Source organism: Macrobrachium nipponense, chromosome 31, assembly GCF_015104395.2.
Source record: "Macrobrachium nipponense isolate FS-2020 chromosome 31, ASM1510439v2, whole genome shotgun sequence".
Lineage (NCBI taxonomy): Eukaryota > Metazoa > Arthropoda > Malacostraca > Decapoda > Palaemonidae > Macrobrachium > Macrobrachium nipponense.
The window spans coordinates 7168614-7181113 of NC_061093.1; the positions used below are offsets into that span (position 1 = coordinate 7168614).

At 36.2% G+C, this 12500-nt stretch overlaps 1 protein-coding gene across 1 annotated transcript; it reads right to left on the minus strand.

The window, feature by feature from the left end:
* Positions 1–4697: 4697 nt before the first annotated feature.
* LOC135206429 (endocuticle structural glycoprotein SgAbd-1-like) lies at positions 4698–6154 on the minus strand. The gene is made up of 3 exons (XM_064237808.1): positions 6069–6154; positions 5647–5900; positions 4698–5160 (listed from the first exon to the last, which is right to left on the minus strand). The coding sequence occupies exons 1-3, from the start codon at positions 6072–6074 to the stop codon at positions 5112–5114; spliced, it is 309 nt and encodes a 102-aa protein (XP_064093878.1). The 5' UTR covers positions 6075–6154; the 3' UTR covers positions 4698–5111.
* Between the last annotated feature and the right edge of the window lie 6346 nt (positions 6155–12500).

Consider the following 12500-nt stretch of genomic DNA (forward strand, 5'->3'; position numbering starts at 1 on the left):
AAGGCAGCAGTTTCCACAAGTTATTGGCGGTGGGCCTAACCTTTTTACTAAATGGTAAGGACTGCAAGGCAGCAGTTTTCCACAAGTTATTGGCGGTGGGCCTAACCTTTTACTAAACGGTTAAGACTGCAAGGCAGCAGTTTCCACAGTTATGGCAGTGGGCCTAACCTTTTACTAAAAGTAAGACTACAAGGCAGCAGTTCCACAGTTATTGGCAGTGGGCCTAACCTTTTACTAAAAAGTAAGACTACAAGGCAGCAGTTTTCCACAGTTATTGGCGGTGGGCCTAACCTTTTACTAAACGGTAAGACTGCAAGGCAGTAGTTTCACAGTTATTGGTGGTGGGCCTGGCCTAAATGGTAAGACTGCAAGGCAGCAGTTTCCAACATTATTGGCGGTGGGCCTAAGGGCTAACCTTTTACTAAAAGTAAGACTAGAATTACAAAGGCTAGCAGTTTCACAGTTATTGGGCGGTGGGCCTAACCTTTTACACAACGGTAAGACTGCAAGGCAGCAGTTTCCACAATTATTGGCGGTGGGCCTAACCTTTTACACAACGGTAAGACTGCAAGGCAGCAGTTTCCACAGTTATTGGCGGTGGGCCTAACATTTTACTAAACGGTAAACTGCAAGGCAGCAGTTCCACAGTTATTGGTAGTGGGCTTCGCCTTTTACTAAAAAAGTAAGACTGCAAGGCGGCAGCTGTCCTTTTAGTCGCCTTTTACGACACCAGGACCTACGGTGGTAGTATTCTTACACCCCTACCACAGGGTGTACTCAACACCTGTTATACTATTTGAGACATGGCATAATGAACAGCTACTAGAATCTAGAAATTTCATGCCTAATACATTGTAAATAGAAAAATGCAACTACAAATAGTACACTTTTGTCCGAGGTTATGTAAAGTTAAACATTTTATAATTCTTCACTTACTTTAACACTCAACGAGTAATGAAACAACAAAACACTATTTACAATATCTTACGCTTTGATATAAATACGCATCGAGCATGGTCAGTAACTTGGATTTCAAGTGAAAGGGACATTTACTCATCCAAAAGACCCTACTACTTTGATGGCGGAGAGCAAAGGAGCCCGAGTTCACTCCTGGGAGGAAAAGATTAAATTGCGATGAGAGAGAGAGAGAGAGAGAGAGAGAGAGAGAGAGAGAGAGCAGGACATACCCTTGAAGCTTTCCACCCTCGCCTGCCCTCTCTAACTCTTACTCCGAGTGCCTTTCCAATCACAACACGTCCATGTCCTCATTTTTCTCATTTCTACAGATACTGTTTTGTTTCCAATGGAGAAAGTGAAGCGAAGAATTGAGTCCAGTATTCTCGTTTACCAGCTAAGACCACCTGCGTTTGAAACTAACAGTTTAAATGCTTTTGATTTTCTATGCCGGAACATTTGTAGGCACTGTAGCATCGTTAATTAAGCCTTAACAGGCTTTCTGGAGTAGACTATTAACAAAGAACCAATTGGTCGTCGGTACACACCTGCATTGTATGTTATTTGTTTTAATGTACGTCTCCATTATCTTACAAATGGTATAAAACATAATTTCCAATAAATCCACAGCTAGACACAACCGCAACCATTTATAGTATATATTATATATAGTATATCATATAGATATATATACTATATCTATATATAATATATATATATAGATATATATATATACTTTATATATATGTATATATATAGAGTATAATAACATATGTATATAATATATTATATAATATATAGAATATATATAATATATTATATATATATAATACATTTATATACAATATAATATATATGTATGTATGTATATATATTATATATGTATGATATATACTATATATACATATAGATATTAATATATATTATATATATATATATATACGTTTGTGCATTAATTCACTGGTAAAGTGCTCAGCTGATGTTAGCAATATATAGTTTGAGACTGATCTGCAGCTGTGATTAACATATCTTAATCATACAAACTTTTATATATATATATATATATATATATATATATATATATATATATATATATATATATATATATACATATATACATATATATATGTATATATATATAATAAATATATATATATCTATACTACATACATACATAACATACATATATATCTCTATATATATATAATATTAAGATATATATATATATATATAATAATATATCATATATATAATACTATATATATATATATACATGATATATATATATATTATATATAATATATATATATATATATATATATATATATATATATATATATATAAAACTGAAACGATGGACTTATGTAACAACTTGTAGTCTTTTTTTTTATCATAAATTTTTTTTTACTATTTATTTCTTCAATAACCAGCACTCTTGTCATCATATAATATTTGCCATGGAAGAACCTTGATGAAATATAAATGCAACTTGCGTGAATAACCATAGCAGGCCTTAACTGTATCTCGATGCATACTGTAAGCAGATGAAGTCATTCACCCGGTACTTAGGTTTCATTATTCCAAAACAACAAGTTCTTGAACTAACACATTTGTTTGCAAATGATGTAGTAACCATACTGATGTTATCTGTTAGTTTCAGTTTACATATATTACCATAGGTGAAAGCTTCTTGGTGCCTTTCCAAACAGATCGTTACCATCGTCTCTCTACTAATTGGCGGCTTCGTGTACTTGTTGCACCACAGTTTTTGCAAAGCGGAATTCCGTCAATAGATCGAATGAACTCATTCGTTGGAATTTTGCTTGTTGGCGAGTAGCGGTATGCAATGAAATTGATGAAAATAGTTTGGAGGGTCCATTACACTTTTCCATTTAACAGGTAAACATTTGATTGCTTATTTTCATATACATTAGGAAAGTAAACGAAAATTAGGAAGTTAAGATACCAGTATTCTACTATTTAACAATCTTACGGACAAGACAACCTGCAGAAATGTTACCTCAAATTTCCGTGATGTTAGTTAGGCGTTAGATACTCAAGTACATGATTGCCATATCTTACTTATGGTCATTTGTCAATTGTTATAGAAATAACAGTTCATCGCGCAAAGACCTTTCCTTAGACCTGTCGGTTATCCACGATATCGTTTACCAAATATGGTTCCTACAAAGAGAGAGAGAGAGAGAGAGAGAGAGAGAGAGAGAGAGAGAGAGACGCCCACAATTGACACTGCTCGTGTTACTGATGGCTATTCATTTTAATGTTTATGAGTTGTAATGAACACAGCAATTGATTATAATCGCTCCTGTATAATGAAGGTGTCTTCACCAGTGTTTCTGCCGTTCATATTTAAGCTGCAGAATCACGGATTAATTCCAATGAAGCGTCAACATAGATGGCTCATCAGCATGACGTCAAGCCCCCAAAGCAAACGGCATCTTTCATCTTTATTCAAGCTGATTCTTACAATAGAGACATTGCAAGTATTCATGACTGGAGAGGTCTTGGGAGCAAAGTTTAACCTTTCAAAACTCAAAGTATGGTAGTTGACCCAAAACAAATTTGTCTTTTCATTCTGATTCAAGTATAACAGGCACGGTTTTGAACACCAGAGACTCTTTTAAGCTTTCAGGTGTGACTATCGATGAGAAATTGACTTATAAGAAGTATATAAATAGTATTAGTGCCCCTGTTTTTACAGATAGTTGATAATTTGAGGGGATATCTTCCAATGTTTAGTGAGGGAGATATTATTTCTCAGCGTTTTAACTACTTTCTTGTTCGTTGTTTGGAGTACTGGTCTCTGAGTCAAATTTATTTTGGCAACCCTTCATATTGACATGTGAACTAGACGTCAAGTGAGTTCCTTTTGTTTGTTGCAAAAACTCTTCTTTGCCTGGTCTAGCAGCAACACTAAGGACGCTACTTCTGCAAACAGAGCCGTTTTCTTGTGTCAGATTTTATCAATAGTCATTGAGCTAGGAATTCTATTTTGGTTTTAACCAAAATCGGAAATGTGCGCCTGAACCAGTTGGATAGCCTTCTGGTCTCCAAATGTTCCTGCAAAGAGCAAATTCATTCATGCTTTCTGCTACGTCTCCTGAATTCTGGTGTATCGGTTTCGTTTCCTATTCCCTCATATTGAGTTATTTATCCCTCTGGAGCATTCCTCCGTGAGTTTATAGTTCATAAGGGTTTTCAGTGAAGATGAAGGAGTCATCGAAGTAGATCGGAAAAGCATAAAGTGAATGAGTCGGGAACCAAAATATTATGGTGGTATATAAGTGTATGAGTTATTACTTGGAGAAGAAATTACAAGCTGTGACAGCATTAAGTGTTCCGTGCACATATTCAAAGCTATACCCTCAAAATGAACAAGTTTGTAAGAATGCCCACTTATCCATAAACGAAATCACACAACTACCCGTAAAAAATTGAAAGTGGGGAATTCATATCTATTTACACGCGCAAACACACACACACACACACACACACACATACACACACAAAGTCCCTGAAATAGAGCTAAGCAAAGAAAAACGGCACATCACAAGTGCCACAAACATTGGCTGATTAGTTTTATGTGATCAGCGATTATATAATTGATTTTTTTAAACGGAAGTGCCTATTGCATCACTAACACATTTTTCTTGCTTTCTTATTTCTGGACTCTGGATTCTGGATTCATAGTTGACAATGGAGGATTAATTTGGTACCAAATAAAATATACAGCAATTTATTGCAATAAATTATCATATTTACTCATAAAATATTACTTACATTAATGCTAATAATAAAACTTACAGTAAAGAAGTAATAAAATGATTGTGTGATTAAAAATCACTTCTGAGTTACAGAAGTAGAATCCTAATCACTTCTTTAAGAACTGGATTGGTGGTGGGTCATGTCAGGTCAATCATCTTCAGGTAAATCTCTACTGAGGTGGTGCGTATCCAGCTTCAGGTAAGGAGGGGGCTGTGTAGGAGTTACTGCGGAGAGATGCAGCTTCGCGTTCAGCAGCGGCGGCGTCTTCTTCAGCGGCTAAGGCGATCTGGTCGAGGACGAACTGGGGGATTGGGTGGGGGAATTCAGGAGCCACTGGCAGGAGGTCGGATTCCGGTTGGTAACCATTCTCGTCAGCGACGTATTTCACTTCGACGAAAGTTGCCGTCAGGGGCGGTGTAGCTATTGGGAGGGAAAAACCAGGGTTTCAGCATTAGTTATCGTCAGCGGAATTCTTCACTTGTGGAAAAATAATAAATAAATAAATATATAAGAGGTTATAGTGCAGAGGGGAAAAGAAAAGCTGAAATTCCTTTTAGCTCGACAGTTTCGGCCTCCACTGGTCCTTACCGAGAGATGTTTATTAACAAACATCTCTCGATAGGGCCCAGTGGAGGCCGATATTGTTGTGCTAAAAGGAATTTCAGCTTTTCTTTTCCACCGTAAACTATAGCGTCACATATCTATCTTCGTGAAAAAGGAAGACTAAAACCTCAAATAAATATATAAATAAATAAAGAAATAAACTGAAAAGTCAAGAAAAAGAAAGAAAAATGCATTACCAGCTAAAGAAAGAGGCGGGAAATAGAAATAGATAATAATCATTATATCTAAGCAAATCATATTAGTGTCTGGGGTACGGGCGATGAAACCGTCAGAAAAACTCACGAATAAGCTCCGGATTTGACTACGGAGTCTTCTGGACCACTTGGAGAACCAGATTGAGAGAAAAGGATCCCATTGTCGGCCTCGAAGTCAACACTGAAGCTTCCGAACTCATCCTGGGTTCGTTCGTCCCTCAACGTAGCTACCAATGGCAGAGATGCTTCAATGGCCGCTCTGTTGGAGGGAGCAGGGGCTCCATATGATGGAGATGGAATGTCGTCAGCAAGGGCGACAGTGGCGAAAGCAACAATAATTACCTGCGGCCGTAAGAGAAGAATGCTATGATTATTTTGAATGATTCATACAAACGTATATTCTATTTTAATTTCTTCGGTGAATTCGTCTGCAGTTTCAACAGCCAAGACAAACAGATTCAACTGTGACTACAAAGCTCTTTCAGTGGAGATAAGTTCTGTTAAACTTACAAACATCGTGTTGGTTGCTTCCGAGTGGGAATGATACCAGAACACTTTGCCAGGCCACTTTATATAGCGAATGCCAATGAGGTGGCCAGTTGAACGATCCTACTCCTGCCTAGGTACTTTTGTAGGTTGGGGGAGGTGAGGTGCCTGAACCCTTGACGGACCCCCCACCCCCCCCCCCCCCCACCCCCCCCCCCCCCCCCCCCGCTGTTTCCCTTTCTTTTTCCCCCTGCCCCTCTGACTTGTCAGTGAGCCAAATGTCCTGATTCCTTCTTTGGAAATGTGTTTTGCTGTTTACTCTGTAAGAGATTAAAGACAAGATTACAGAAAGCGTCATTGGTGGCAGCAAGAAAATTTTTGATACTTGGTTATTCAAGATGTTTTTAACTCATGTTCAAGGAAATCTTTCATAAGAAATAAGCAACGCTGCAGACATAATAAGCTAATAAGAATAAAAGTTGAAATGTCACAAATAAAAATAAAGAATATTAAAAAAAATAATAGAAATAAAACAAAATATTGATAAAAATAAAACAAAGTAATAATAAGAATAAAAACAAAATAATAAAAATTAAAATAAAAAAATATAAACAATAGTAAAAACAATAAAATGATAATATTAAACATAAAATAAAAAAATAATATAATAAAATTAAAATGAAAAATATGTATGAAATTAATAAAAATAAAAGAAATAGAAAAAATATATAAAAATTAAAAGGATGAAATAATAAAAATAAAAACAAACAACAAATAAAAATAAAAGTAATAGAAATAAAAATATTAAAATGATAATGATACAAATGGAATGATAAAACGTAAATAAAACAATAAAATTAAAGGTAAATAATTAAAAATTAAAAAAAGTTGAAAAAATTAAAAATAACAAGACAAAAATAACAAAATTGGAAATAAGGATAAGTGGGAAAACACACGTAAGGATGTGTTCTAAGGAAGCTGGCCTTCCTCTACTTGCAGAAATCTTCGGCTTCTGAAATTCGTATTACTCTCAACTTCATGAACTCTTGATGAGGTACTATCCATGTCCCCGTTATTAAACTATTTTAGACCGTGGCTCTACTTATGCTTCGATCGATTAACCGTGTTCCAAAAAGTTATTCATTTATCAAGATCATTTTCTTATACTTCTGTTTGATGTATTGATTTTGCCTTCTGTTAATTTCTATTTATCAAAATGCCATTATGTTCATATGAGAAGGCGAAGCATCTATGTTATTACCAAATGTAAAAGCTTTTGCATACTACGTTAAAATCTCGGAAAGCCACAAAACTACGATGATATGGACTACCATAGACCTACATGAGTCCTGTTTGTACATTTTTCTTTTGTGGCTTTATTTTTTTATATTCATTCATGTTTCTTCGTCATCCCAGGCGAACACGAAGGAATATTCCAATACGCCTACGCATGGGAAGGAGACGGGCGAAATTCACATCATCAATATTTTGGAATCACAAGCCGCACTCATATCTTCTTATGGAATCTTAAGTCTTGGCATTGTTCAGGAATACTTTCAATACTGCCATCCGAAATTAGCTATGATTAGAGCAGAAGTACAATGTAGCGTAAAGAAATAATCGTTTTCCTATCAACAAGTTTGTTGGTCGAATTCTGCTTTTCGGAACTCCGCCTTCGTCAACCCTTGGGTCTTTCTACAATGTATTTAAATAACATTCCTCTCTCGTGCATTAGCTTATAAATGTAGATGCGTCAACGTGGACAAAATCATAATACATAATTAACGTAATAGAACCCGATCTCAGTGCTCTTCATATATATTAATATTTCATTTTTCAATGACAAAAGCCACTAATCAGATTCAAGCATTCATACAACAAGAAAACATTTAGTCTATGATACTGAATTCATCGTCAAGAAGCGCATTTGAAGTGGTTGATAATTAGAAAATGTACAAGGGAATGAGTATAACGATCATATTAATCGGTAACAACTAAGGGTATCAAGTCGCATTGTCTCTGTCCAATCATATAACGAACGATGCCGCTGTTTTTTAAACTACATTTATGATAAAACCGAATTGATATAAAACTGGCAGCGGTTTTCGTGCAGACTGAAGAGAGATCGCGGCAAACCAAAAGCAGGTTCACCTGACTAGGGAGTGATCCAAGTCTCAAGCAACTGATTTCGAGATTGAGAGAGAGAGAGAGAATTCATTGCAACTCGACTTAGCAAGCACAAGTCGCGCCTCTTCAGCAATTCGTCGTTCAACAGCGACCAAAGCGTCCGTTAGCTATCAGTACCTAGATCTTCACTATGGCCAATCATAAAGGGCTTCAAGAGGGAGAAGGGTGATGGGTAGCAGGCAGGAAACGGAGGAAGGGGGGTGAGTACCCAGTGACTACGCATGAAGCTGTAAAGTGCTCAGGCGGCGTTTTCCTTAAGCGACTTGTGATCTCCTCTCGAGGACGAATGGTGTAAGGAGGTGATGGGATGAGAGCCCTTACCGAAGGAACTCGCATTAAAGTTTCTAGTCTTTCCGTGCTCTTGACGTTCCACGCTTTCATGAATGTATTATTTATAACGAGCGAGTTCGCGAAATGTCCGAGGATAATCACCATATTTTTGTGAACTATGACGAAAGTTCTTGAATTAACTTTTCGTTTTTATTTGGTTAATAGGATCAAGACTGCCAGCAATATCCAAATATAGATAAGAATGTATAACATAAATTGCCCATGACTGAGAGAACTTGATTTGGAAGGGGCTATTCGTTTCAGAGCTTCGTAGAAAACCGAGATAAATTCTCTTAATAAGGTTCCAATTGTCATTCAAGACGGCTATCTTCTTCAGCGGACGTTCTCGTCAAAACAGCAGGAGCTTCAGAGATAAGGACCCGGAGTAGCGAAATATCTGTCGACGTCGGCTACAACTGCCAAGTTTCAAAGACAACGTTTAGCGTTCGAATGGAGATTTTTTTTCGAGTATGATTGTAACAGCCTCATTGCTTTACTATCGATGAGCATTACACTCGCATAATTCATACAAGTGGCACCAGAGAGGAATAGCAAAGGCTTTACTCATGGAAAGTGAAGCTGAATGCAAATGAATTCTAGTTAGCCAAGCTGTTCCGCTCGGGTAAGGCTGGGCCTCCAAAGTAGAACACCGGGACCAGGAGGAGGAAAGGACTTGCCCTTGAAGCATCCATTCTTCAACCATTCTTTCGTTTTGTCACGCCGGGGGGGGGGGGGGGGGGGGGGGGGGGGGGGGGGGGGGGGGGGGGGGGGGGGGGGGGGGGGGGGGTGGTGGTCACAAAATGCGACATGCATGATGTCCTCATTCCCCGCAGGTAAATGTGGTTGGATGCCGAATGTGGCACAAAGAACAACTCACTTTTCATTTTATTTTGACTGGAGAGACTCAGTTTCATCAGATTATATCTATGTAAAACCGGTTGGTGGACAAAATCGGATATAAAATGGTATTAATGTTATATATTTACAGGATATGAATGACTACTTACCAGAAGAATTATTGGCCTGTGACGAACGTAAACATTTATTCGCATTTCAACTCACGTTGGTTAACATAATAGTCGTTACAGCACAATTTCGCGAATATACATGAAGCAAGCTTTGCAACAAAATCTATGCAATAAACGGTAAAGCACTTGGCTGCGATGGTAAGTATGGGTCTATTGCAGTATTAATAACTGAATCTGAATAAGAAAGGCATATGTAAGTATATATGACTGGCAGCAGACTTTTATCCTTCTACTTAGCCAGGAGTTTATCATGACCACGTTCTCATAGACCGGACGCTGGAAGGAATCCTGACCCGCACTTCGGAATTTCTTCTTTTGGCTCGTAGGGTATTGTAGTGAGAATCGTATCTAGAAAGTGTGAAGAAATAGAGAAGATAAGAGGGTTATTTGTTATTACAATTACATATTTATATGTGTATAAATAAATAAAGGTATAAGCCACGACGGAAAGTGGAACACTGGAGTAGCTGCAATATCTTTCGACTCAAGTAAAGGACGTTGAGTCGAAAGATCTTGGAGCTACTCCAGTGTTTCACTTTCTTTCGTGGCTTATACTTTTACTTATGCATTTATCACGTTCCAGCATTCCGTGATTCAGTTATACATGTACAAATGTATACACACGCAAACGTGTGTGCACATACACACAGACAAACAAACACATTATATATATATATATATATATATATATATATATATATATATATATATATATATATATATATATATATATATATATATATATATAAAGGTTTTTTGCCACGAAGGAATAAATGAAAAAGCGAGATAGCCGAGTACTTTCGGTCCTGTTCGGACCCTTAAGTAAAGGGTCCGAACAGGGACCGAAAGTACGCGGCTATCTCGCTTTTTCATTTTTTCCTTCGTGGCAAAAAACAACCTTTATATATATATATATATATATATATATATATATATATATATATATAAGATATACTATATATATATATATAGATATAGATATATATATATATATATATATATATATATATATATATATATATATAGATATATATATATATATATATATATATATATATATATATATATATATATATATATATATATATATATATATATATATATATATATATATATATATATATATATATATATATATATCTATATATATATATATATATATATATATATATATATATATATATATATATACTATATATATATATATATATATATATACATATATATATATATATATATAGATTCAGCTAAGGCCACAGGAAAAGAAGCGAGTACTAAGCGCTTATGTGTTATTTCAACACATTTTCGAGTTACAATACTAAAACACCGAAAATATCTAATAAAGTAGGCATAAAAGCTGAACGAAATGGAGAACACAAATATCCAAAGTCCGGTTAAAACCAGTACAACAAACACAGAAAGCTCAGCAGGTGATTGAAAACAATGTTACAAATCATTTTAAAGAATAAATGCGCGTAATTTGTACATTATCTGGCTTTCAACTTTAAGTCTTGTTAATACTTTTGCATGAACACTGGAAAGTAGGTGCTTGTTTATGCCATATACAAATAGGCAGTATACGATAGAGAGGGCACGTAACAGCACACATCCACACCTAAGGAAAATTGTACGTAAAAGTATAAACGTGGGGTTTTCAGTAAAATATGGAAAATTCTGAATTCAAAATATCACGAAAATAACTATACGTCGCCTCCAAAATGCCAGTTTATATAAAGTTAGGAGGACATTAGTAGCAGAAGAAGTTACAAATTTACCAATTGGACAAGTGTTCTGTGAAAAGTCTTCCTTAAAGACCAAAACATCCATATAACAATAAACAACTGAACTATCCGATTAAGGAAATAATATACGGTAATTGCAACAAACGCACTCGCGATATTTTAATTGTAACAGATTTGGGAGCAAAAAATAGAAATTTTATTAAGTACCTCCAAAAGAAAGTCCTCAAAGTTACTTATGTTTACACGTAAGACACCGTCGCGTTGTTGACCAGCAAGAGTCTTAGAAGCCTCGGTAATTTGTACGGGAGTCAAGGAAAACATGCAAAGTGACGGGAGAACATGATGGAATGAGGACACCGTGCCGATCGGAATGAAAAGGTGGGGAGGAAACCGAACTCAGTCTGGGAGGGAAAGGTAACTTGGAACCAGAGCGCCAACCTCCAACCAGCCACAGCCTGGCCCCCCAACCCATGGAAAGGAATATATTATATGCTCCTCTTGCTATCCTCTAAATGAACCGCGTTCTTTTCAAAACAAGTTGTCTGAGGACTTTGGTCTTTATGATGATTAGGCTGTAAGATGGAAAAAGCAATAGCAGTTGACACCCCTGTCGTTTTCTTGTTCTTTTTTCTTCGTAGCGTGAAGAATGGATCCTTTTGACTTTCTCGAAATGTCAGCCTCCCTCTCAAAATAGTATCTTTATCGAGGATTTCAGTCACCTGGATGGAAAATGTTCGTTCAGAAATATGGGTGACTTACGATATACCTTGGGAAGAATAAAGCTTGAGTTATTGAATGAACATTCTGACAATTTCTAATAAAATTGAGTATGCGACATTATAGCTCGGTCCAATATGGAGAAAAATACAAATCACCGGATTATCAAATAGCTATATATCTGATGCCAACTGCCGTCTTTATTGCAAGATGCTGGCTGCGTTGGCGTTTCTAAATCCAGATGAAGTGACAGATGCATTAGAAGAGCTAGATGAAGACCTCGAATGTCTACAATTGAATGAAGAAATGCAAATATTATATGACTATTTCGAAGACACATACATTGGTAGACGACAGAGAAGAGGTAGAAGAATACCCTTATTTCCCATCGAATTGTGGAACGTCCGGGAAAGAACACAAAATGGACAAATAACAAGTTAGAGGGATGGCAT

What these genes read in the sequence shown, in the direction of transcription:
- LOC135206429 (XM_064237808.1), bottom strand. An exon ending in GTCAAATCCGGAGCTTATTC is followed by an intron (nt 5,161 to 5,646) that starts GTGAGTTTTTCT and finishes CCCTCCCAATAG; the next exon opens with CTACACCGCCCCTGACGGCA.